We start from the raw sequence: 21,706 nt of genomic DNA on the forward strand, positions 1-21,706 counted from the left end.
TATCAAAATATAATTATGAATTTTAAATGAATATTTTCATTATGCACTAGATTTTATATTTACTGCTGCACTCCAGTTGCTAATGTGTTCAAACAGCTAATGAAAACATCACAATATTTGTTTAGAACTGTTTAGACTTGTAAACTGTGCATATTGCTCTCCTGATTCAGACCAGATGACTCTTTAACTGGAGAAAGACATATTATCATGGATAGAGGACTGGTATTTTAGCCAGGTTGAAGTTAAAAACAACCTAATGATGTATTGTTTCTTATGAATATGCAGCTTTTCACTTCTCAAGATGTGCTCTGGATTACTTGTGGATTATTGTGATGTTTTTATCAGCTGTTTGGACTCTCATTCTGACGGCACCCATTCACTGCTGAGGATCTATTGGTGTGCAAGTGATGCAATGCTCCATTTCTCCATAACTGTTCATGTGAAGAAACACCCTCAGGTCATCCAAGATGCAGATGAGTTGGAGTACATTTTCAGCAAATTCTCATTTCTGTGATCTATTCCAATCAAATCTCTAACTGATGGAAGTTGGTTTAGAGAATCTGCTCAGAGTATGAAGTGCACCTTGAAGACGAGTTCTCGGAGGCGGTCGGAGTGTTTGTTGTTGAGCAGAAGAGCGTAGCAGGAGTCGGCCGCTCCTGGTTCAAACAGCAGCAGAAAGAGCTGGTCCCGCGCCACGCTGGTCTGCAGCAGAGTCAGCATCAGCTCCAGCATCCCACACAGCTGCAACAGCACAGGCACGCATTTCAATATAATGTTTGTCTCTAATAAGTGATAAGAGCAGGAGAAACCGGGAGAGACCGCATTTAAATGAATTGGCAGGGCAGTAAATCCAGTTTGCGATCAAGCACATGGAGGTTTAGGAATAATTAAAACCGAGAATGGGCAAATCAATAACAATAAAGAGAGTGCTTCTTTCCTGGATACACACACACACACACACTCAGACAAAGGGCCCTATTTTAACAATCTAAACACAAAGTGTAAAGCGCACGGCGCAGGTGCACTCAGGGCATGTCCAAATCCACTTTTGCTATTTTAACGATGGTAAAACGGTTGGCGCGCCCAGTCGCATGGTCTAAATGGCTTGTCCCCATTCTCTTAATGAGTAATGGGTGTCTTTTGGGGCGTAACGTGCAATAAACCAATCAGAGTCTCATCTTCCATTCCCTTTAAGAGCCAGTTGCGCTCGTGCCATGACGGATTTGCTATTTACACAGCGCAAGCGCAAAGATATATATATTTATTTATTTATTTATATTTAATTAGCCTACAAAAAATTCTTATGCATTGCAATCCTTTAATTTGTCATATTTGGCATGTTTGTGTGCTGCTGTGCATTCCTGTGTTTAATAAGCAGCGTGTACGCTCTTTAAATAACAAAGAAAAAACACATTGCGCCAGACTTTAGACCAGGTTTGAGTTGGTCTATGGCGCAGTCTATTTTCAGCTCCTTAAAATAGCAATGTGCCAGCAATGCTCCTGAACACACCTCTCTTTTAGACCAGCATCCCATGGGCGCACAAATGAGCACAAATGCATTTGCTAATTAAACGACGTGGCGCTGGACGGGAAAATGCGAACGGCGCCGGACTGAAACTATCAAACACACTTGCGACTTAAGAAAAAATATATAATTTTTTAATTTTTTTTTTTTTATCGTACCAACCCCAGACTTTTGAATGGTAGTGTACTTTATGATTTGGGATCCGCTGATCCTAATCATGCACACTATATAGGACACTGTGAGCCTACCAACATCCTCTTCTCACCTGTTCCTCGTCTCCAATGGCAGCGATGTATCCCAGAATGCTCTGGATCTCCTCTTGGGTGGTTCCCTTGCTGATGTAATACTTCAGAAGGCCACAGAGAGAAGCTCTGATTGTCTTAATGTCATCCTCACTCAGATCTGCATCTTTACTTCCAGAACTAGAAAGAAAAGAGAGAGTGGATGACTTAATGGAGAGAGAAAGAGCCAGAACAGTCATGATGGGACACAGCAGAGGAATGAGGGATTGTGGGAGATGTAGTCTTACCCATAGTAAAGGCGTATAGTGTCCAGCAGGAACTGCACTCCATATTTCTTCCTGAACTGCTTCCTGCTGTCTTTGATGACGGTGGACATGTACTGGATGTGACCTTCAACATCACAAACACGTCAAGATCATAACAAAACTATAAGAGTCTCAAAGAACATACACTGAACTCAGCAACAGTGACGGTGAACAGAGCAGAAAGCTCTGGAAAGATTTTTCCCATTCATTTTCTTCATTGGGATTACAGAGTTTTCAAATCTCTCTTCCGAATCATGAGTTCAGTTCAGTTTAGTTCTTCATTTAAACATGCATTAAAAAATATATATAATAATGATATACACACATACACATTTATATAAAATCTTAATATAATATAATATAATATAATATAATATAATATAATATAATATAAGATAATATATTATATTATAATATAATATAATATAATATAATATAATATAATATAATATAATATAATATAATATAATATAATATAATATAATATAATATAATATAATATAATAACCCCTGAGCTAATGGTTATAGGAGTGACAGTTAAAAATAAAATATTTTATTCAGGTCATTAATTATAAATTATGAATACTCCGTTTAATAATTCAAATATTACAATGAAAAAAATATAACCTTTTTTAAACGAGCAAATTAATAGACATAATAAAACTTTTACTTAATGTTTTAAAATATAATTTAAAAAAAAATTATGAAAACATATATTAAAGAAATCTTTTAAAAAATGTAAATACATTTTGTAAACTGACAAAAACATACGTGCATGTAAAGACTTTATACGTTTTATTCAATGTGCTTTAAAGCGTAGGTTAACAAAACCATAAAGTAAACAAATTATTTTATATGCTTTTTTATCCATTTGTCCCAAAAAAAAAAAATTCCATTGAGAAAATGAATGGGATTCTGACTTCCAGAACCCTCTATAATCAAGCTCCCTATAATTAGACACAATTAACAACAACAAAAAAAGAAAGAAAAGTATGTGTATCAAAAGTATGCATGAAGCTGGTTTGAACACACATAAAATGCAGCATGCATAAACCACACACACACACACACACTAACCGATGCGCAGTGGAAAATCTCCTTGGTTCCAGATGTTGAAGTTGAAGAGCAGGTGTGTGTAGAGCTGCTGCAGGAGCTGGGAGTTCTTCTCATACGTCATCTGTTCAATCAACAGCTGAACCGCCACCAGCACACTCACGTCTACCAGGAACACCGGCAGCTGCCCACACACACACACACACGGCAAATCAACACACACACTTAGCAAGACTGAGAAATCGAAGCAAAGAGAACTCTGGGTACCTTCTGCAGCAGAGCTCCTAGCGTGGCCACAGCGTGGGAGTGCAGAAGGGTTTCCTGGTTTATGGGATGCCTCTGCAGGAAGTGCTTGATCACCAGCAAGAACGTCGCCACCAGATTCTTCTCCAGTCTGGCCTCTGAATAATAAATGTCCACAAACATCACATCACAACATTATCAAGACATACTACAGATGCAAAGATCAGTCACATATTCATTCTGACAGCCGACAGCTACACTCGATCATACTATTTATTAATACTTTAAATTACCTTTGATATTTCTATTTTAACTTCATTTAAATTTGAGTTGAAATTTTTTTATGCACTTCTGTCTTTTTGACCATTTACATGTTTACTACATTTCTTTCACTTTACATTTCTTTCAGTTTTAGTAACATTAGTACTTTACAGAAATGATTTCATTTTTTTTTTCTTTTTTTTTTAATCATTTAAAGTTATGTTTCAGAAATTTTAAGTCAATAAGTTTGTCATTTAATATTGACATTTTGTTTTATTTCAGCTTTATTTCTATTCATAAAAAAAACATTTTTAATAGTTTACGTATTATTAATTTAATAGTTTAATAGTTATTTTTAACAGTCATAAATTTAACTATGGTTGTGAGATCTTTAGATCCAATCAGCTTTATTCTGTTAATAAGCTGCTGTTAATTAGGTTTTTTTTTACTATTACAGTATTTATTAATATTTAGAATCAGCTTTTATTTAAATTTTTTCACTTTTCATTTTAATTTTAGTAATTTATTAATGTGCTTTTGTCATTTTTATTAGTTTTATATTTCTATTTCACTTTATATTTATTTCAGCTTTAGTAACTTTAGCAATTAAGTTATTTTTTGCATAAACGTACTTTAGTTATATTTTTTCTAGTTTCAAATATTTCACATTTTTGTCATTTATTTTTAACTAATTTTCCTCATTTTTTCTTTTCTCCCCATCTAATATTTATATTTTATTATAGCTTTATTTAAATCAACGATTTCAAAATATCCCAAATTATTACTTTTTGATATTTTTAGACGGTCTAATAAAGAGCATGTGCTCACCTGACGCTCTGTTTGAGGGCAGTATGACCCAGTCTCCGTCAGAAGGTGTGGTCAAGTCAGGGGTGATGAACTCTGACCCCGAGGGGTCCACGTGATGTAAATCAGGGGTTAACAAAGTCAACTGTTCCAAGACTGGGAGCAACACAGGAAGCCCTCCAACACAGTTGATCATGTCCTACAAAAGACCAAAGCGTGTGAGCAGGTTCAGCAGAAAGTGTGAGGAGCAAGCTCAAAGGAAGCGAAACGCCGTTCATACTTTGATATCCCAGTTGACCACCTTGTTCCCGGTCAGGCGACCGTGCAGCACATTAGGGGACAAATCCAGACAAATTGCTTTCCTGCATGCCTGTGTATGCAAAAAGACGATTCATCATGTACATGTTAAAGTTATGTCGCAAACATGAGTGACTGACATTTATGATGTTGCAGAGCAAATACATAGATGAGTGTTTCTTTTTCATTTTGACCACTTGTGTGTCTCAGTGGTAGATTTTTATTAAAACACAGTCTTTTTCAGCATGCTTTGATTCATGTACAAAGATATATATTTATATACCGTCTTTTTGAGGTCTTTTGTGCTTAAAAAAGCTGCATTTACTTGATCAAAAATATTGTAAAAACAATAATATTGTGAAATATTATTACAACTGTTTTTATTTAAATATATTATAAAATGTAATTTATTTCTGTGATGTGCAGCTGTATTTTCAGTCTTCAGTGTCACATGATCCTTCAGAAATCATGAAAATATACTGGTTTCCTGCTCAAGAAACATTTCTGATTATTATCAATAATTGAAAACAGTGAATGGAAATATTTAGATTTTGTTGCACCCTCAGATTTTCAAATAGTTGAATCTCTAATCTCTGATCCTAATAAACCATTAATCAATGGAAAGCTTATATATGAGCTTTCCAAGATTTTATATGAAAGCTTATATATATTTCATCGGCTTTCAGATGAAAAATGACTCTTAAGACTGGTTTTGTGGCTCAGGGTCACGTATGAGTAAATAATGTAAAATAATCAGAAACTATTTTAATATTAATTGTACAATAATTGTTCATATATATTTTTTATTAAATGTTGGTTTATCCCTCAGACGGGAAGTAAAGTTAAATGAAACAACATAACTTGTTTTTATTGTGCATCATTTCTATATAGCCAGTGTTGGGAAGGTTACTTTGGAAATGTAATAGGTTACAGATTACAAGTTACCTTGTTTAAAATGTAATAGTAGTGTAACTTTTTCAATTACTTTATTAAAGTAATGTAACTAATTACTTTTGAGTACTTTTTGATTACTTTTATAAATTTGTGAAAATTCAAGAATAATAAATAAAAGCATATACATCAACTTAAATACAGTTATCTAATAAGCATGTGACGTATTCTGTGTAATAAACTCCTGAAACATTGGTGTTTTTTTTAAACTGCTGTCTCTGTATATGATGATAGTTTTCTCAAAATAAATAAAATGCTCATGAAGTGACACAGAGCAGTTCTAGAAATTATGTTTATGTGCTTGTGTACTCCTATATTGAGGCGGCAGAGGTTGAAAACACTGCGAGCTTCAGTAGGCCTATGTGTAGTAAATGAAACCATGTCTTTGCCATTAATTTACAGGAGGGGCGGACTGGGAAAAAAATTCAGACTGGAAAATTCAACCTCATACAAACAAATTCATGGACAATACTATTTTTTGTATGGACCTGACATAAAAAAAAAGGTTTAAATCTTTAATTTGGGGACATGCAAAATAATTAAAAGTTCTCGCCTGAACTGCACCTTCACTTCCATTTTTCTCTTCAGTCTCTTTATTTTGCCCTGTTATCCATCTCTCTCGTGACTTTAATACTCAAGATTGAACAAAACTATACTTTACAATACAATACTCTACAATGCTACAATATCTTTATAGAAAAATCCTAATACTGTACAGGAGTCATGTTTTTCCCTTACAAAAGTTAAACATGCTTGTATTAGCCTATATAAAAGTAAAATAACCTTATTTTTTTTGCAAATGGATTTTTAAATAAATACATTTGTAAAATAATATTACATTTTTGGTTACCACAGTTAACCAATAGTAACCATTTTCTCTGGATTTATAGTTAAATATTAAAATGTAAATTTTCGTAAGGGTTGTGTTGTTGTCTGTCGTAGCTCCCCCTAAACCTATAAAAAAATCTGATTTTTTTTCAGCTAAATTACTACTGTAACATTACAACAGATAATAATGAAGTCCTTTATATAGTATTTTGAGTGATGACTGGTGAGCAACGTGCTGCTGCTTGATTAAATAAATAAAAAAACAAAGACAAAAAAGCATCTTTACAGATGAAACTGACCTGAAACCCTGAACAGTAGTTCTGCTTCTCTGCTCCAGCAGTCCACTCTCTCTCTCTCTGTCTCTCTCTCTCTCTCTCTCTCTGTGACTCTCTCTCTCTCTCTCTCTCTCTCTCCCTCTCTCTCTCTCTGTCTCTCTCTCTCTGTCTCTCTGTCTCTGTCTCTCTCTCTCTCTCTCCCTCTCTCTCTCTGTCTCTCTCTCTCTCTGTCTCTATCTCTGTCTCTCTCTCTGTCTCTCTCTCTCTCTCTCTCTCTCTCTCTCTCTCTCCCTCTCCCTCTCCCTCTCTCTCTGTCTGTCTCTCTCTCTCTCTCTCTCTCTCTCTCTCTCTCTCTCGCATTGATTACTCTGAGTCTGATCCAAACCGTTTGGCGGAGGCGCGGAGAGCGCGCGAGTCATGACTCTTCATGACTTATTAGAGATTTAATTATCAAACGGCGGATTCGCAAATGATCGCTTTAGTACATTCGGCAGGCAATTATACAATAATGATATTAAATAGTGGGGCAAAATCGGCTGCCAGGCCACAGGGAATTGTCCCGGTTCTCCCGGTGTCCAGTCCGCGCCTGATTTCCACAGACACGCAGAATGTGCAAGTCATATATTGCATTTTTGGGGCTTAATATTCACAGACACTAGTCGATGTCATGTTTTGATTCAAGTGTACTGACCTACTTTAGTCATCCAAAATGTGGCATATTCCGTCCGCGTTAGGCATTCCGTTTTTATGACTGGATTCTACGAACCAGACTGTATTTCCGCATCCCGGAAATTATTAGGGCGGTATGTCTCAGAATAGTCAGTGCAATTTGGGAAAGAAATCAGTTAAATCTGTATGTGGATGTGTGTAAATATTCAAATGTAATCCCCTTTGTAATCGTTAAAAATTTCATAAGTAACTGTAATTTAATTACTCATTTTGTCTTAGTAACTGTAACTAATTACAGTTACAATAATTTTGTAATTAAATTACGTAACGCCGTTACATGTAACTAGTTACTCCCCAACACTGTATATAGCTCAGTCCCTATATGGACCCCTCACCTTTGGAGAATAGTGTAGCAGAAGTTTGGGCACCAGGTCTCCGAGGTCAGCCTCTGGGCTTTTAAACGGAGAAATACAGTTTGGTCCTGCGCTACAGAGGGCTTTGACGTGACTGGCTTGAAGGGGCTCGTGGAAGACCATGACACTTCCCAGCTGGCCTTGCAGTGAGGTTGGACTGCCCCACTCGCTGTCCTGAGTCCCCGCCGAAATCAGTTTGGTGACAGACTCTGGTTTGGTCCCTAGCAGGCCGCCCCAGCCCGGGAGGATAGCGCCAAAAGACGAGCGTCCGGAGGGATTGCCTCCAGAAAACGGAGGATCTGGGATCTGAGAGGGAGGAGGCGTCGTGGTGCGGTGACCCGCTGAACCGATACAGCATGACGTGAAGGCCTGAGAGAGAGATACACAGAACATAAGACTTGACCGGACTGACACAGGGAGGTTTCAAATACAAACAGCATAGAAAGAGTGGTTTCTCTCACCTCAGTCATGGTCGGGTACTTTAAAGGTGCTGATAGTTTCTGCTGTCCATCCACAAAGATGTAGACCAGACTCTGGCCGAACGGCCTCTTCCCCGGCACGTGAACCACACCAATACTGTGCTGAAGGTCAAAACCAAACCAGACATCAATTCATCAGTGTAACATAAATATAAGTACAAGTACAAACATTTCTTTGGTCATGTGACTCACCCAGAGCGAATCGCAGAAGCAGTAGTCAGGCAGCATGACGGTGACGTATTCTTTCTTAGTGCACACCGCAACCACAAGCACTCCGGCTGAACTGATGAAGGCCTCGAACCCGGTGCCACCCGGGGTGAAAAAACTACACAAAACATAGATTAAAAAAAAATCAGTCCTTATCAGTGATGCACGGGTTGATCCAAAATCAGCGGGTGCCTGCAATCACCGGCGGTTACGAGTCATCCAAAAATATTTGTAATGATATTCGGGTCGCGGTCGGTCGGGTCGTTTGAAATAAAAATGCCAATTAAACCTTTGTAATTTATATAGTACTAGACACATTTTTTAAATACAACGGCCTACACTTTATTGGCTGAATAACTGGCATGAAGATGCCGCACGAGCTCAGTCTGCACGTAGAGATGGAGGCGGCAAAGACGACTGCATGGGGAGCAACAGCGCTGTTTTTGGTAAAACATGATTTTGACGACTTCATTAAGTTTTTTTTTATAGAAAACTCTTTTTAAAAGATTTTAGTTTTGTATAAATTGTATCCTAATTTTGATCAATGTTTTATCAATCAGTTGCCCATATTTAATAAAAAAGAAGCAAATATAGCCTAGCAGACAATGTAATAAGGTGCCGGCAGGATCACTTGCATTGCATGTGAACTAAACTAAACGGATTTGAGAAATATAGGCTATATATTAGAGAAAGCTTGAAATGTCTTCTTTTAAAGAAAATACTCCAACCAAAATAAATGGGCTAGTCTCTGATGACGTAATCCATATGAAATTATTGTTATTATTATTATTATTATAAATGTGCATTTCTCTCTGGCGTTCATGGTGAGTCTGCATCGTCAACTTCATCTTTACAGCAACACAGAAAACACCAGTTCATTACTTAACAATAAAATGACTCCTTGCATATTTTCGAACCAGCAGTCCATTCTGGGTTGAGCGAGACCCCACGGAATGAGCGAGTTCTGATCGGAACAAACCCGAGCCTCATTGTCAGCTGACCTTGCAGAAACATACAAATAGACATAGGCAGCATAGACTATTTTAGTACAAATTATGAGCTTACTGACTTACTGAAAATTATAATATATTAAGTTTTGTTGTTGTTGTTGTTGTTTTTTTGCCTAGTTAGTTTTGCCTACGTTCCTTTGGCCAAATGCACTACGATGAGAATTTACTGCTTTTTAAAAATGTGGGTCGGGAAGCGGGTCGGGTAAAATATTTTATTTTTTTGCGGTCCAAGTTGCGGGTTAATTGAAAACGTCGGTCAGGTGCGGGTTATTAATACATTGACCCGCGCATCACTGGTCCTTATAGCTATCATAAAAATTAAACACTACAATTAGGAGGCACACACACACACACTGGAGACTGCAAATTTTGTGACTGTAAATGCATTTTTCCACAAAAAAAAAAAAAAGTTTTCAAAAACAATTTCAACAATAATACGAAGAAACATTTCTTGAGCAGCAAATCAGCATATAAGAATGATTTCTGAAGATCATGACACTGAAGACTTGAGGAATGATGCTGAAAACTCAGCTTTGCATCACAGGAATAAATCAGGATGCAGTTATTTTAAATTGTAGTTTTTATAAATAAATAAAAAAATAGTGAGCAGAATGGACTTTTCAAAAACATTTTTAAAAATCCTACTGACCTCAAAATTCTGAGCAGTAGTGTATATAACTAATTTAATAAATAGAATAAAAGGCTGAAAACTGTTTTCTTATTTCTTCATCTTCCCCTCCTACCAAAATCACCATCACACCACTAATTTCTTATTTCCATTCTCACCTGTACAGCTGCTTTCTCTTCTCTCCTTTACTGGGCGGGCCCAGCTGATCTTGGTCCAATGACAGCCAAGCAAAGAAGCTGAAGGCGGGGCCTGGCCAGCGGAGGATTGTCGGCACGGCGATGCCAGCCATGGGCGGTGACAGATCAAAATATTGCATGGCGCTCTCCATGCCCTGTTTGCGCAGCATCCCCAGGAGCGCCCGCAGCACCGGTCCCACATACGGGTGAGCGCGGCCCGGATCGTCCTGACGCAGGAGTCTCAGCAGATTCTGGAGCTCAGAGGAACTCAGCGACTGGCTGCCTAAAGACCCCAACAGGCCCACCAGACTCTCGGCACAGGCCCGGTGCAGCCGCTCGTGTCTCTCCAGAGCCGACAGCACCACCAGAGTCATGCAGGAGTTGACACAGGTGGCTCGCGTGCGCCGGTTCAGACCGCAGATGCGCCGGAGCCAGTCGGCAGTGAAGATCTGCAGCTCGGCAGACTCCAGCTCTGGAAGCCACTGGATGAGGAGCAGGAGAGGATCTACGTTACTGATGCCCAGGAGACCCACGGACGAATGCTCACCCTCAACAGCCTGCAGGAAGACAGCCATGAAAAGACAGAAAGTGAGATGTTGCTAATGTAGTGAGCTGCCCACTTAGGGAGCATTTACAGGTGGTCAGATCTAGTGTTGCTTTCGTCAACGAAAATTATGACTAAATATCGTCATCAACGAACCTTTATCACGTGACGAAAATGAGTCAAGAGGCAACGTAAATGTTGTTCATGTGATGATGACTATAATTAAATGTATAATGCAATATTGTTGACGAATAAAAACAAGACTAAATGTGGTTTACAAAATAAAAACTATGCTAAAATGTCTCTTCATTTTCGTTGATCAAAATGAGACAAAACTAAATGTTATAACGTTAGTACATCTCGTTAAATCGCGTTATTATTATTATTTTGCAGTATTTCCGTTTCCGGTGTCTCACTTCAGGGTCTGCATCCGGTCACTTCCTCAAGCTCCACTCGTGGCATTATTTAGAAGATGACAACAAAGTTAAGTCTGACACAGAGAAAGGGACAGATGTGTGTACTTCTAACACGTTTGGTTGGTAAAATAATGTTGTAAATTCAAATCAGAGCACCTTCTGTGTCTGGAATAGATGTATTCTTGAGTCTATAAGGTAACAATAATACAATAAGATAACTTTGTTTGAAATGGATTTGGCTAAAAGAAAATTTTGCTTTCGTCTGTATCACTAGGTACTTATATTATATTGACTGGGTTAAATAGAACTGCATTACTAAAAAGAGACTAAAACTCAATTTCCATTGACTAAAACTAATGAAAACTAAAATGACAGCTTCACTAGTCAGATCCCTCGAGACAGATGTTTATACCAAGATTAAACAGCCTTCTTTTAAACGGTCTTCATTATATCTGAATCAAACATCAGCAGTTATTGAACTCAACTGAATCAACACTGACACATTTGCATCATGTGATTCTGTTATTTTATTGTTTTCTTTACTTTGAAGCTGCTTTGAAACTATCTTTTGTATTAAGCGATATAGAAAAAAAGGGCTTTTGAATGATGAGAAAGAAAGGGGCAGATAACATCATGTGACTGATGCACAGGAAACAGGAAGTGTCCATCTCACCATATTCATGAGTTCCTTCAGCAGGTGTCTGGACGGCTGACCCAGTGACACCAACACCTCATACAGGTGAATGTAGCCGATCCGCTCCTTAAACACTTCCTACAAGGAAACAAGGTTGTTTTATTTAGTGATAGCTGATCTTGACTAGTTCAAGTGACTAGACAATACATACAAAAAGAATTCGCATTAGAACATGCATTAGAATTAGAAGTTGTAAACAAAGCTTATAGAGCTTTATTAGAGTATGTTTTACTGGTATCTTAATTAGAGTATGTTATAAAAGAAAATTATATTTCTTGAATTATTTAATAAAAATATTTGTGAGAACTTTCAGTAAAAAAAAAAAAAATTCAAAAATATCCACCATTTCGGTCATAATTTAGAAATAATCCAAAGGAATAGGATCAAATAATAGAATAGAATGTTAGAATACTTTTATAAAACTTCCCTTTGGGGCCATTCCAGATAGAAATCCTGTACATAAAGCTTAAATAATCTCTTGATTATAACAAACCTTTGCAGCAGGTGACTTGTGCATCACTGTGGTGAGAGTTTTGATTGTTGCCACTGCAAGAGAGTCTAGTCTCCCCTGGAACACCTGATTGGAGGAAATCACAGTCGATCAAGAAGACGACTCAGCACAGCGTGAGGCCTGTTCTATTCCCTGCATGTCTGTTCACTTTGCCATGCAAATCATGAGTGAAAAGCCATGATGAATGGCAAGAATGCTACAACAGAACCATGCTTCCATGAACAGGCAGGAATAGAATCAGGCGTTGTAAATGTTGATTATCAGAGTGAAACTGTTTGAGTTCTGAGCCTCTGATATAGATTATATCAGACCATCAGTGCTCAGATCTGAAACTAAAACCTCCCCAGCACCAACCCAACACACCCAATACACACAGTTCATAAATACACACAGACAACATATTCCCAGAAAATCACAGTCCAGCCACACTGTGTCACGAGACTCCTGATTGGCTGATTGCAAAAATCATGATGTTCAATCTGCCACTGCAATGGACCATAATCACTGAACATTTTTCAGAACTTCCACATTAAGATAAACCAGCTTGTAAACTTCTGGTGAAGCATCATTTGATGTAACTATTTAAGCTGACACTATCTAGCAAGCGATGCCATCTCCTTAATGACATCATAATGGTCTTGATTATCGATAACTTACCTTCATAGTCATAACTGTATATGTGCACAGGGTTGCCAACTTTGGTTGCCTGGCTGAAGTTAGATTAGTTACAGTGGTGCAGTAAAATTAACATTTAAGATACACTTTTTATTCATGATTAACATCTCCTGTTGGAGAAAACAGACTTTTTGAGTTGAAAATGACATGAAATTAGTATTATAACCAGTAGATGGCAGCAGAGGATCACTCATCAGCTCAGTTACAATTTTGACTCCCTAGTTTTCTCACCTCTTGCTTTTGGATTTATTATAAAATTACTTTTGTAACATATTTTAGTACTTTAACTGTACTGAAGCATAAAGAATAGCAAGTGCAGGAAGTCACAAAGTCTCATGTAAATAATTTAGCCAAGACACCAACAGCTTAGAAGTGTTTATTTTTTATATACTTAACTACAAATTAATTATTAATGGTATAACAATTAAATAATAATAAATAAATAAATAAATAAATAATGTGAAAAAAAAAATTTAACTACTTTTTTTTTTTATATCTAGAGGCTGCTAAATACATTCAGCCAATACAGACTTGCTGCTGTAGTTTTGTTACTCTGAATTTAGTCTGAATCACTCATAGAAGAGGCGCGCTCCTCTTCTAGCTCAGCTGAAATGACCGAGCTGGCTTATCTAAAACCAGGAAGTAACCGTGCATACAGTCCATTGGCTAGTTCATAAGACAATGACAAAGACTGGCTGGAGAGTGACAAACACTGAGCAGCAATTAACAGAATAAGACATGAAATCAAGGAGGTACTTCTATACAGCGTAACACACAGCTATGGGTCGATAATCTGGAGGCTGCTGAAGACAGCATTCCGACCCGGTTACCAAACCACCAGAGGAAAGGCGAAGAGGAACGGGAGGGAAACAAGCAAAGCAAAATAAATCGAATGAGATGATTACTGAAAGCATGACTGAGTTAATAATCTAAAGACCACTCCATTACAAGCTCCTACATTCACAGCACTTTACATGAAGAGATGGACAAGGACTTTATATATATTCATTATTATCTTAAGTCTTAATTTATATTATAAACAAGATAAAAATGGAGTGTTTATATATACTAGGCTAGGCTATGTATATATATTTATATGTGTTTGTGTATATATATATATATATATATATATATATATATATATATATATATATATATATATATATATATATATTACACCCAGGAATACTGTATAAATATTGTAAAAAATACACATTTCCTCCATATGTTATTTCCATTAAATTGGATTGTTTATAATATTTTTATAACCTACATTAATTATACAATAATAAAATGAATTATACTACATACTTTTTTGTTGTTTATTTTATAAAAATATTATTTAAAATGTATTTACAATTTTATATTGTTTCTATTATTATATATTTTACATATTATTATATTTACATTATATTGGATCACTGTAGATGTTGTTCTCGGCTATTACATTTTTAAATCCGATGAAAAACAAAAATAAACAAATTCTAATCATTAAAAAAACAATTCCATTTCCTCGTATCAACAGTGAGAGAGAGGGGGGGGGGACCGTGATCTTGTCCTGGAGTGGTCATGTGGGCGGCGGGGGGCGGGGTTTGCGGGAGCGACAGGCACAGGTGGGCGGTACCTGAATCTCACTCTCTCCTGTCAGTAACCTGTTGGTTAAATCTTTCTGGTCCTTGTCTGCAGCTGTGCACCTAGCGTTAACCAGCTGCCGGACGGAGCCGACCGCAGCAAGCACAGACGGGCAGATGAGAGGAAAATGCAAAGGGTTAAGGTTAAAAGGTAGGAGGTCAAAGGTTGTGATCCTTAGTGCCTAAATGTTCCATCACTAAAGGACAGAAACATGCATGGATAGAAGGCAGTGCTGCAGTTTTGATACAGTACGTGTACATGCTGATACAAGCTGATAACTCTATAAGCACAGTCAGACAGTTTTAATAGCCACATACATCATCAAGAAACAGTTCATCTGAACACATACATATGCACAAAGCAAACTGATCTTTAAGGCAAAGATAAAAAAAAAACATTACAGTTGTAAATATTTGCACAAGAAACTGACTGGCGAGACAAATACTGTCATGTGCATAGACACACAAAGGAAAATCCTGCAACTGAACACACTGTCAGTTAAACGACAATTAGCAAATCTATCTTTAGATTCTGACAGGATCTACAACAAACAAGGATATTCCTGACAAACGTTACAATATATAAGACAGCAGGTCATTAACATCCTGTAAAAGTCATATAGTGTCAATAGAGCTCAACTGTTGGGTTTTGGAAGAATCCAATCAGAAAACTCCACATCTTTTCGAGATAACATATCAATCTTCCATAGGAGATCTAGCATGATTTTTGATATAAGTTATGTAGAAGTCAATATGACTGGACTAGAATTACCTGCTGAATATCATGCACCCTTAGGGAACTAATCTGCATCCAAATATACTTTCATTGTTTAGGATCAGATAATTATATTTTTAAAAGGGTAATAAATTGTTATAAATATATTATATATTTTTTCAGGCTATTGAAGGCTAAAATTGTTTTCTAATTGCATAGACTGTAAAATGTAATTTATTTCTGTGATGCGCAGCTGTATTTTCAGCATCATTCCTCCAGTCTTCAGTGTCACATGATCTTCAGAAATCATGAAAATATACTGATGTGCTGCTCAAGAAACATTTCTGATTATTATCAATGTTGAAAACAGTTGTGTCGCTTCATATTTTTATGGAAATCCTACATTATTTTCAAGATTCTTTGATGAGCAGAAAGTTCAAAAGAACAGCATTTATTTGAAATAGAAATTTTTTAAAACATTATAAATGTTTTTACTGCCACTTTTGATCAACTTAATGCATCTTTGCTGAATAAAATAAAAATTTTCTTTCCTTTTTTATTTGAGCATAAAAGACAGCAGTGGCATGGTCTGATAAGAAAATACATTATTATCTGGGTTTTTGTGTCTTCTTGAAGTATTCATAAAGGTTTATGGGAAGAGTACTGATTGGTTTTCCTCAAAAACTTCAAATGTCAAATGTTTTTTTTTGCTGTGAATCAAATATTGATTCATCTCGGAGAGGTTCAGAAGACTTTCTTTGAAGATTTCTCTAAAGGGAAAATTTCTATGAATGCCCCAAAACAAAGGGAGCTGACAAAACCGTTGTTGAGCTCTATTTTGACTCAGAACTGAACAAACCCAAATGCATGATGGTCAGGAAACGTAGCGTCTGTGGAGGAGCTCACCTTACTGTTCTGCAGGAGTCGGGTCAGATGCTCAAAACAGTTACTGTTGAGGAAGATGGCCTGCAGGACGGGGCGGTCGCTGCACTCAAACATGTCCTGAATGGTTTCTGAGTGGAACGGTGAACAGGATTCAGAAGAGAGAAGCATCAAGGGTAAAGAACATGACATGAGTGACAGATCTACTCACCGAGCATGTTCACCTGTAACCCCACGAAGCGGCTCTCCCAGTGCCGAAAGCGGGGTGGCGACGGGCGACCTTTGACCTGCACTGTGGCGGCGGGGTCCGAGTTGAGCAGTTTGAAGTAGCTCTCCAGCACAGAGCTGATCTCCACCTGTCTCTGATCGGAGCTGCTGGCCAGGAGCCGGTGAACTACCTCTCTCAAACAGCCCAGAGTCAACAGAGACTTCCTGTCAGGAGCCTCACTGTCCCAGTCCTCTCCGTCTCCATCTCCGCTCAGACACTCGCCGGCACCCAACACTCCCAGCAGCACCTCCATCGTGGCCGGAGAGATGGCCAGCAGAGCATTACGCTGTTGAGAGAGAAGATGAAGTCAAAAGATACATTAAAAGAGACAAGTACGTACACCTTTTAGAAACTAAACGTACAGATTCCATTCAAGTGATTATAGATCATTTTATTGGACCGCTTACACAGTTTCGGCTGAAAAAAAACCAAATGAAACAGAAGGGACATTCTGCTTCAGGGTATTTGAGAAATACCCTGAAGCAGAATGTCCCTTCTGTTTCATTTGGTTTTTTTTTTTTTTTTTTCAGGGTATTTGAGAAACCCCTCCTTGAACTGCCACCTTAACGTGGTGGAGGGGTTTGAGTACCCGAATGACCCTAGGAGCTATGTTGTCCGGGGCTATATGCCCCTGGTAGGGTCTCCCAAGGCAAACAGGTCCTAGGCGACGGGTCAGACTAAGAGCGGTTCAAAACCCCTTATGAGAAGAATAAATCAAAGGACCGTGACGTCGCCCGGTATGGCGCAGCCGGGGCCCCACCCTGGAGCCAGGCCCGGGGTTGGGGCTCGTATGCGAGCGCCTGGTGGCCGGGCCTCCCCCCACGGGGTCCGGCCGGGCTCAGCCCGAAGGAGCGACGTGGGGCCGCCTTCCCGTGGGCTCACCACCTACAGGAGGGACCGTAAGGGGCCGGTGCTTAGACAATCGGGTGGCAGTCGAAGGCGGGGGCCTCGACAGCCCGATCCCTGGACACGGAAACTAGCTCTAGGGACGTGGAACGTCACCTCACTGGCGGGGAAGGAGCCCGAGATTGTGCGTGAGGTAGAGAGGTTCCGACTAGCGATAGTCGGACTCACCTCTACGCACAGCTTGGGCTCTGGTACCACACTCCTCGAGAGAGGATGGACTCTTCACCACTCTGGAGTTGCCCAAGGTGAGAGGCGGCGGGCTGGTGTGGGTTTGCTTATAGCCCCCCAGCTCAGCTGCCATGTGTTGGAGTTTACCCCGGTGAACGAGAGGGTCGCTTCCCTGCGCCTTCGGGTCGGGGATAGGTCTCTCACTGTCGTTTGTGCCTACGGGCCGAACGGCAATGCAGAGTACCCAGCCTTCTTGGAGTCTCTGGGAGGGGTGCTGGAAAGTGCTTCGACTGGGGACTCCGTCGTTTTACTGGGGGACTTCAACGCCCACGTGGGCAACGACAGTGACACCTGGAGGGGCGTGATTGGGAGGAACGGCCCCCCTGATCTGAACCCGAGCGGTGTTCAGTTTTTGGACTTCTGTGCTAGTTACAGCTTGTCCATAACGAACACCATGTTCAAGCATAAGGGTGTCCATCAGTACACGTGGCACCAGGACACCCTAGGCCGTAGGTCGATGATTGACTTTGTGGTCGTTTCATCCGACCTCCGGCCGTATGTCTTGGACACTCGGGTGAAGAGAGGGGCGGAGCTGTCAACTGATCACCACCTGGTGGTGAGTTGGATCCGATGGCGGGGGAGGAAGCTGGACAGACTCGGCAGACCCAAACGTACTGTGAGGGTCTGCTGGGAACGTTTGGCCGAGTCTCCTGTCAGAGAGATCTTCAACTCCCACCTCCGGCAGAGCTTCGACCGGATCCCGAGGGAGGCTGGAGATATTGAGTCCGAGTGGACCATGTTCTCCACCTCCATTGTCGAAGCGGCCGCTCGGAGCTGTGGCCGTAAGGTTTCCGGTGCCTGTCGAGGCGGCAATCCCCGAACCCGGTGGTGGACACCGGAAGTAAGGGATGCCGTCAAGCTGAAGAAGGAGTCCTATCGGGCCTGGTTGGCTTGTGGGACTCCAGAGGCAGCTGACAGGTACCGGCAGGCCAAGCGGACTACAGCCCGGGTGGTTGTGGAGGCAAAAACTCGGGCCTGGGAGGAGTTCGGTGAGGCCATGGAGAAGGACTATTGGTCAGCCTCGAAGTGATTCTGGCAAACCGTCCGGCGCCTCAGGAGAGGGAAGCAGTGCCCTACCAACGCTGTTTACAGTAGAGGTGGGGAGCTGTTGACCTCAACTGGGGATGTCGTTGGATGGTGGAAGGAATACTTCGAGGATCTCCTCAATCCCGCTGTCACGTCTTCCATTGAGGAAGCAGAGGCTGAGGGCTCAGATGTGGACTCGTCCATAACCCAAGCTGAAGTCACCGAGGTAGTCAAGAAACTCCTCGGTGGCAAGGCACCGGGGGTGGATGAGATCCGCCCTGAGTACCTCAAGTCTCTGGATGTTGTGGGGCTGTCATGGCTGACACGCCTCTGCAGCATCGCGTGGCAGTCGGGGACGGTGCCTCTGGGATGGCAGACCGGGGTGGTGGTCCCTCTTTTTAAGAAGGGGGACCGGAGGGTGTGTTCCAACTACAGGGGGATCACACTTCTCAGCCTCCCTGGGAAAGTCTATGCCAGGGTACTGGAGAGGAGAATCCGGCCGATAGTAGAACCTCGGATTCAGGAGGAACAGTGTGGTTTTCGTCCAGGCCGTGGAACACTGGACCAGCTCTATACCCTCTACAGGGTGCTGGAGGGTTCATGGGAGTATGCCCAACCAGTCCACATGTGCTTTGTGGATTTGGAGAAGGCATTCGACTGTGTCCCTCGCGGCGGCCTGTGGAGGGTTCTCCGGGAGTATGGGGTCCGGGGCCCTTTGCTAAGGGCTATCCGGTCCCTGTACGAACGGAGCAGGAGCTTGGTTCGTATTGCCAGCTGTAAGTCAGACTTGTTCCCGGTGCGTGTTGGACTCCGGCAGGGCTGCCCTTTGTCGCCGGTTCTGTTCATGATTTTTATGGACAGAATTTCTAGGCGCAGCCAGGGGCCGGAGGGGGTCAGGTTTGGTGACAACACGATTTCGTCTCTGCTCTTTGCGGATGATGTTGTCGTGTTGGCCTCATCAGGCCAGGACCTTCAGCATGCACTGGGACGGTTTGCAGCCGAGTGTGAAGCGGCTGGGATGAGAATCAGCACCTCCAAATCCGAGGCCATGGTCCTCAGTCGGAAAAGGGTGGCTTGCCCACTTCAGGTTGGTGGAGAGTTCCTGCCTCAAGTGGAGGAGTTTAAGTATCTTGGGGTCTTGTTCACGAGTGAGGGAAGGATGGAACGGGAGATTGACAGACGGATCGGTGCAGCTTCTGCAGTAATGCGGTCGATGTACCGGTCTGTCGTGGTGAAGAAAGAGCTGAGCCGCAAGGCGAAGCTCTCGATTTACCGGTCAATCTACGTTCCTACTCTCACCTATGGTCATGAGCTTTGGGTCATGACCGAAAGGACAAGATCCCAGATACAGGCGGCCGAAATGTGCTTTCTCTGCAGGGTGGCTGGGCGATCCCTTAGAGATAGGGTGAGAAGCTCAGTCACCCGGGAGGAGCTCAGAGTAGAGCCGCTGCTCCTCCACATCGAGAGGGGTCAGCTGAGGTGGCTCGGGCATCTGTTCCGGATGCCTCCTGGACGCCTTCCCGGGAAGGTGTTCCGGGCACATCCCACTGGGAGGAGACCCCGGGGGAGACCTAGGACACGCTGGAGAGACTATGTCTCCCGGCTGGCCTGGGAACGCCTCGGTGTCCCCCCAGAAGAGCTGGAGGAAGTGTCTAGGGAGAGGGAAGTCTGGGGTTCTCTGCTTAGACTGCTGCCCCCGCGACCCGGCCCCGGATAAGCGGTAGAAGATGGATGGATGGATGGATGGTATTTGAGAAAAGCTGATTAAGAACTGTAATTTAAAAATGCTGCAAAACAACACCAACAACAACAAAAAAACCACAAATGTTTGAATTGAAAAACAATTAAAAACAAATAAATATTTCTGTGTGCTATTTTTGATTATTATAAATTATGTGTAAGTAAGCCATAGCGTCACTGTCATATTGCATAGTTGGCCTTTATTCTTACATTTTTTTGAATATTTAAAAATGGGATTGGACTAGGTTTTTTTTATTATTATTATTTGCATGCTGAATTGCAACTGATCTCAGTTTGTATATTTAATTGCAAACTACACTTCTGATTGTTCTTTTTTTCTGCATTCATTTGCATACAGAATTGGAGTTGATTTCTTTTCTGTATTTGTTTGCATATTAAACTGTGTCTTCTTGCATTTATAATTAATTGTAATAGGTCATTTCCTGTATATTTTTTTGCATAAATTGTGATCTGCCTTCTATCTTGCAATTATTTTACAATTAGTGTGTTTGTTATATATATAATATAATATACATGTATATATGTGTGTGTGTGTGTGTGTGTGTGTGTGTCATTGTTTACTATTTGCATACAGAATTTCAATAAGATTTCTTAAGTAATTATTTGCATTCTAAATTGTGATTGGTCCTCTTTCTTCCAATTACATGCATATAGACATTCAATTGGTCTTCTTTATTACAATCATTTATATATGGAATTGCAATGTTTTCTTTTTTGTGTTTATTTGCATACTAAATTGTGACTGGTCTTTATTCTTGCAATTATTTTTCTGTGTGTGTGTGTGTGTGTGTGTGTGTGTTTTTTGTTGGCACACTACATTACAATTGGATTACAATTCTAGCCATTTTTAACATTCCAAATTATAATTGGTGGAAATTTTATTTCAGCAGTTAACAGAAAGTAAACCATAATTTCATTTTTTCGTTTTATCTGTAACTTCATCACTATTCTTCTGCTGCTGTGGCATGATCTCACCTGTCCACCCGCGATAATGGCTCCAAACAGGTGCAAAAGGCAACATTTAAGACTGTCCTTCAGGTGCTCACTCTCCTGAAAACATTCTGAAACACACACACACACACA

At 40.4% G+C, this 21,706-nt stretch overlaps 1 protein-coding gene across 2 annotated transcripts in view; it reads right to left on the reverse strand.

Moving 5' to 3' along the window:
* Positions 1–21,706, reverse strand: part of LOC132152179 (neurobeachin-like protein 1) — a 67,089-nt gene that overhangs the window by 24,097 nt on the left and 21,286 nt on the right. The window contains exons 8-24 of one of the 2 annotated variants that reach the window (XM_059560947.1): positions 21,599–21,684; positions 16,646–16,988; positions 16,459–16,565; positions 14,831–14,914; positions 12,514–12,597; positions 12,000–12,098; positions 10,349–10,923; positions 8,538–8,670; positions 8,328–8,447; positions 7,849–8,235; positions 4,714–4,803; positions 4,458–4,632; positions 3,393–3,526; positions 3,150–3,309; positions 2,055–2,157; positions 1,791–1,947; positions 583–741 (exon numbers count right to left, since the gene is read on the reverse strand). In XM_059560947.1, coding sequence (XP_059416930.1) covers positions 583–741; positions 1,791–1,947; positions 2,055–2,157; positions 3,150–3,309; positions 3,393–3,526; positions 4,458–4,632; positions 4,714–4,803; positions 7,849–8,235; positions 8,328–8,447; positions 8,538–8,670; positions 10,349–10,923; positions 12,000–12,098; positions 12,514–12,597; positions 14,831–14,914; positions 16,459–16,565; positions 16,646–16,988; positions 21,599–21,684 — 2,996 coding nt within the window. The remainder of the gene's footprint in view (positions 1–582; positions 742–1,790; positions 1,948–2,054; positions 2,158–3,149; positions 3,310–3,392; positions 3,527–4,457; positions 4,633–4,713; positions 4,804–7,848; positions 8,236–8,327; positions 8,448–8,537; positions 8,671–10,348; positions 10,924–11,999; positions 12,099–12,513; positions 12,598–14,830; positions 14,915–16,458; positions 16,566–16,645; positions 16,989–21,598; positions 21,685–21,706) is intronic. The other variant, XM_059560948.1, reaches the window with a different exon arrangement.

This window comes from Carassius carassius, chromosome 10 (genome assembly GCF_963082965.1).
Source record: "Carassius carassius chromosome 10, fCarCar2.1, whole genome shotgun sequence".
NCBI lineage: Eukaryota > Metazoa > Chordata > Actinopteri > Cypriniformes > Cyprinidae > Carassius > Carassius carassius.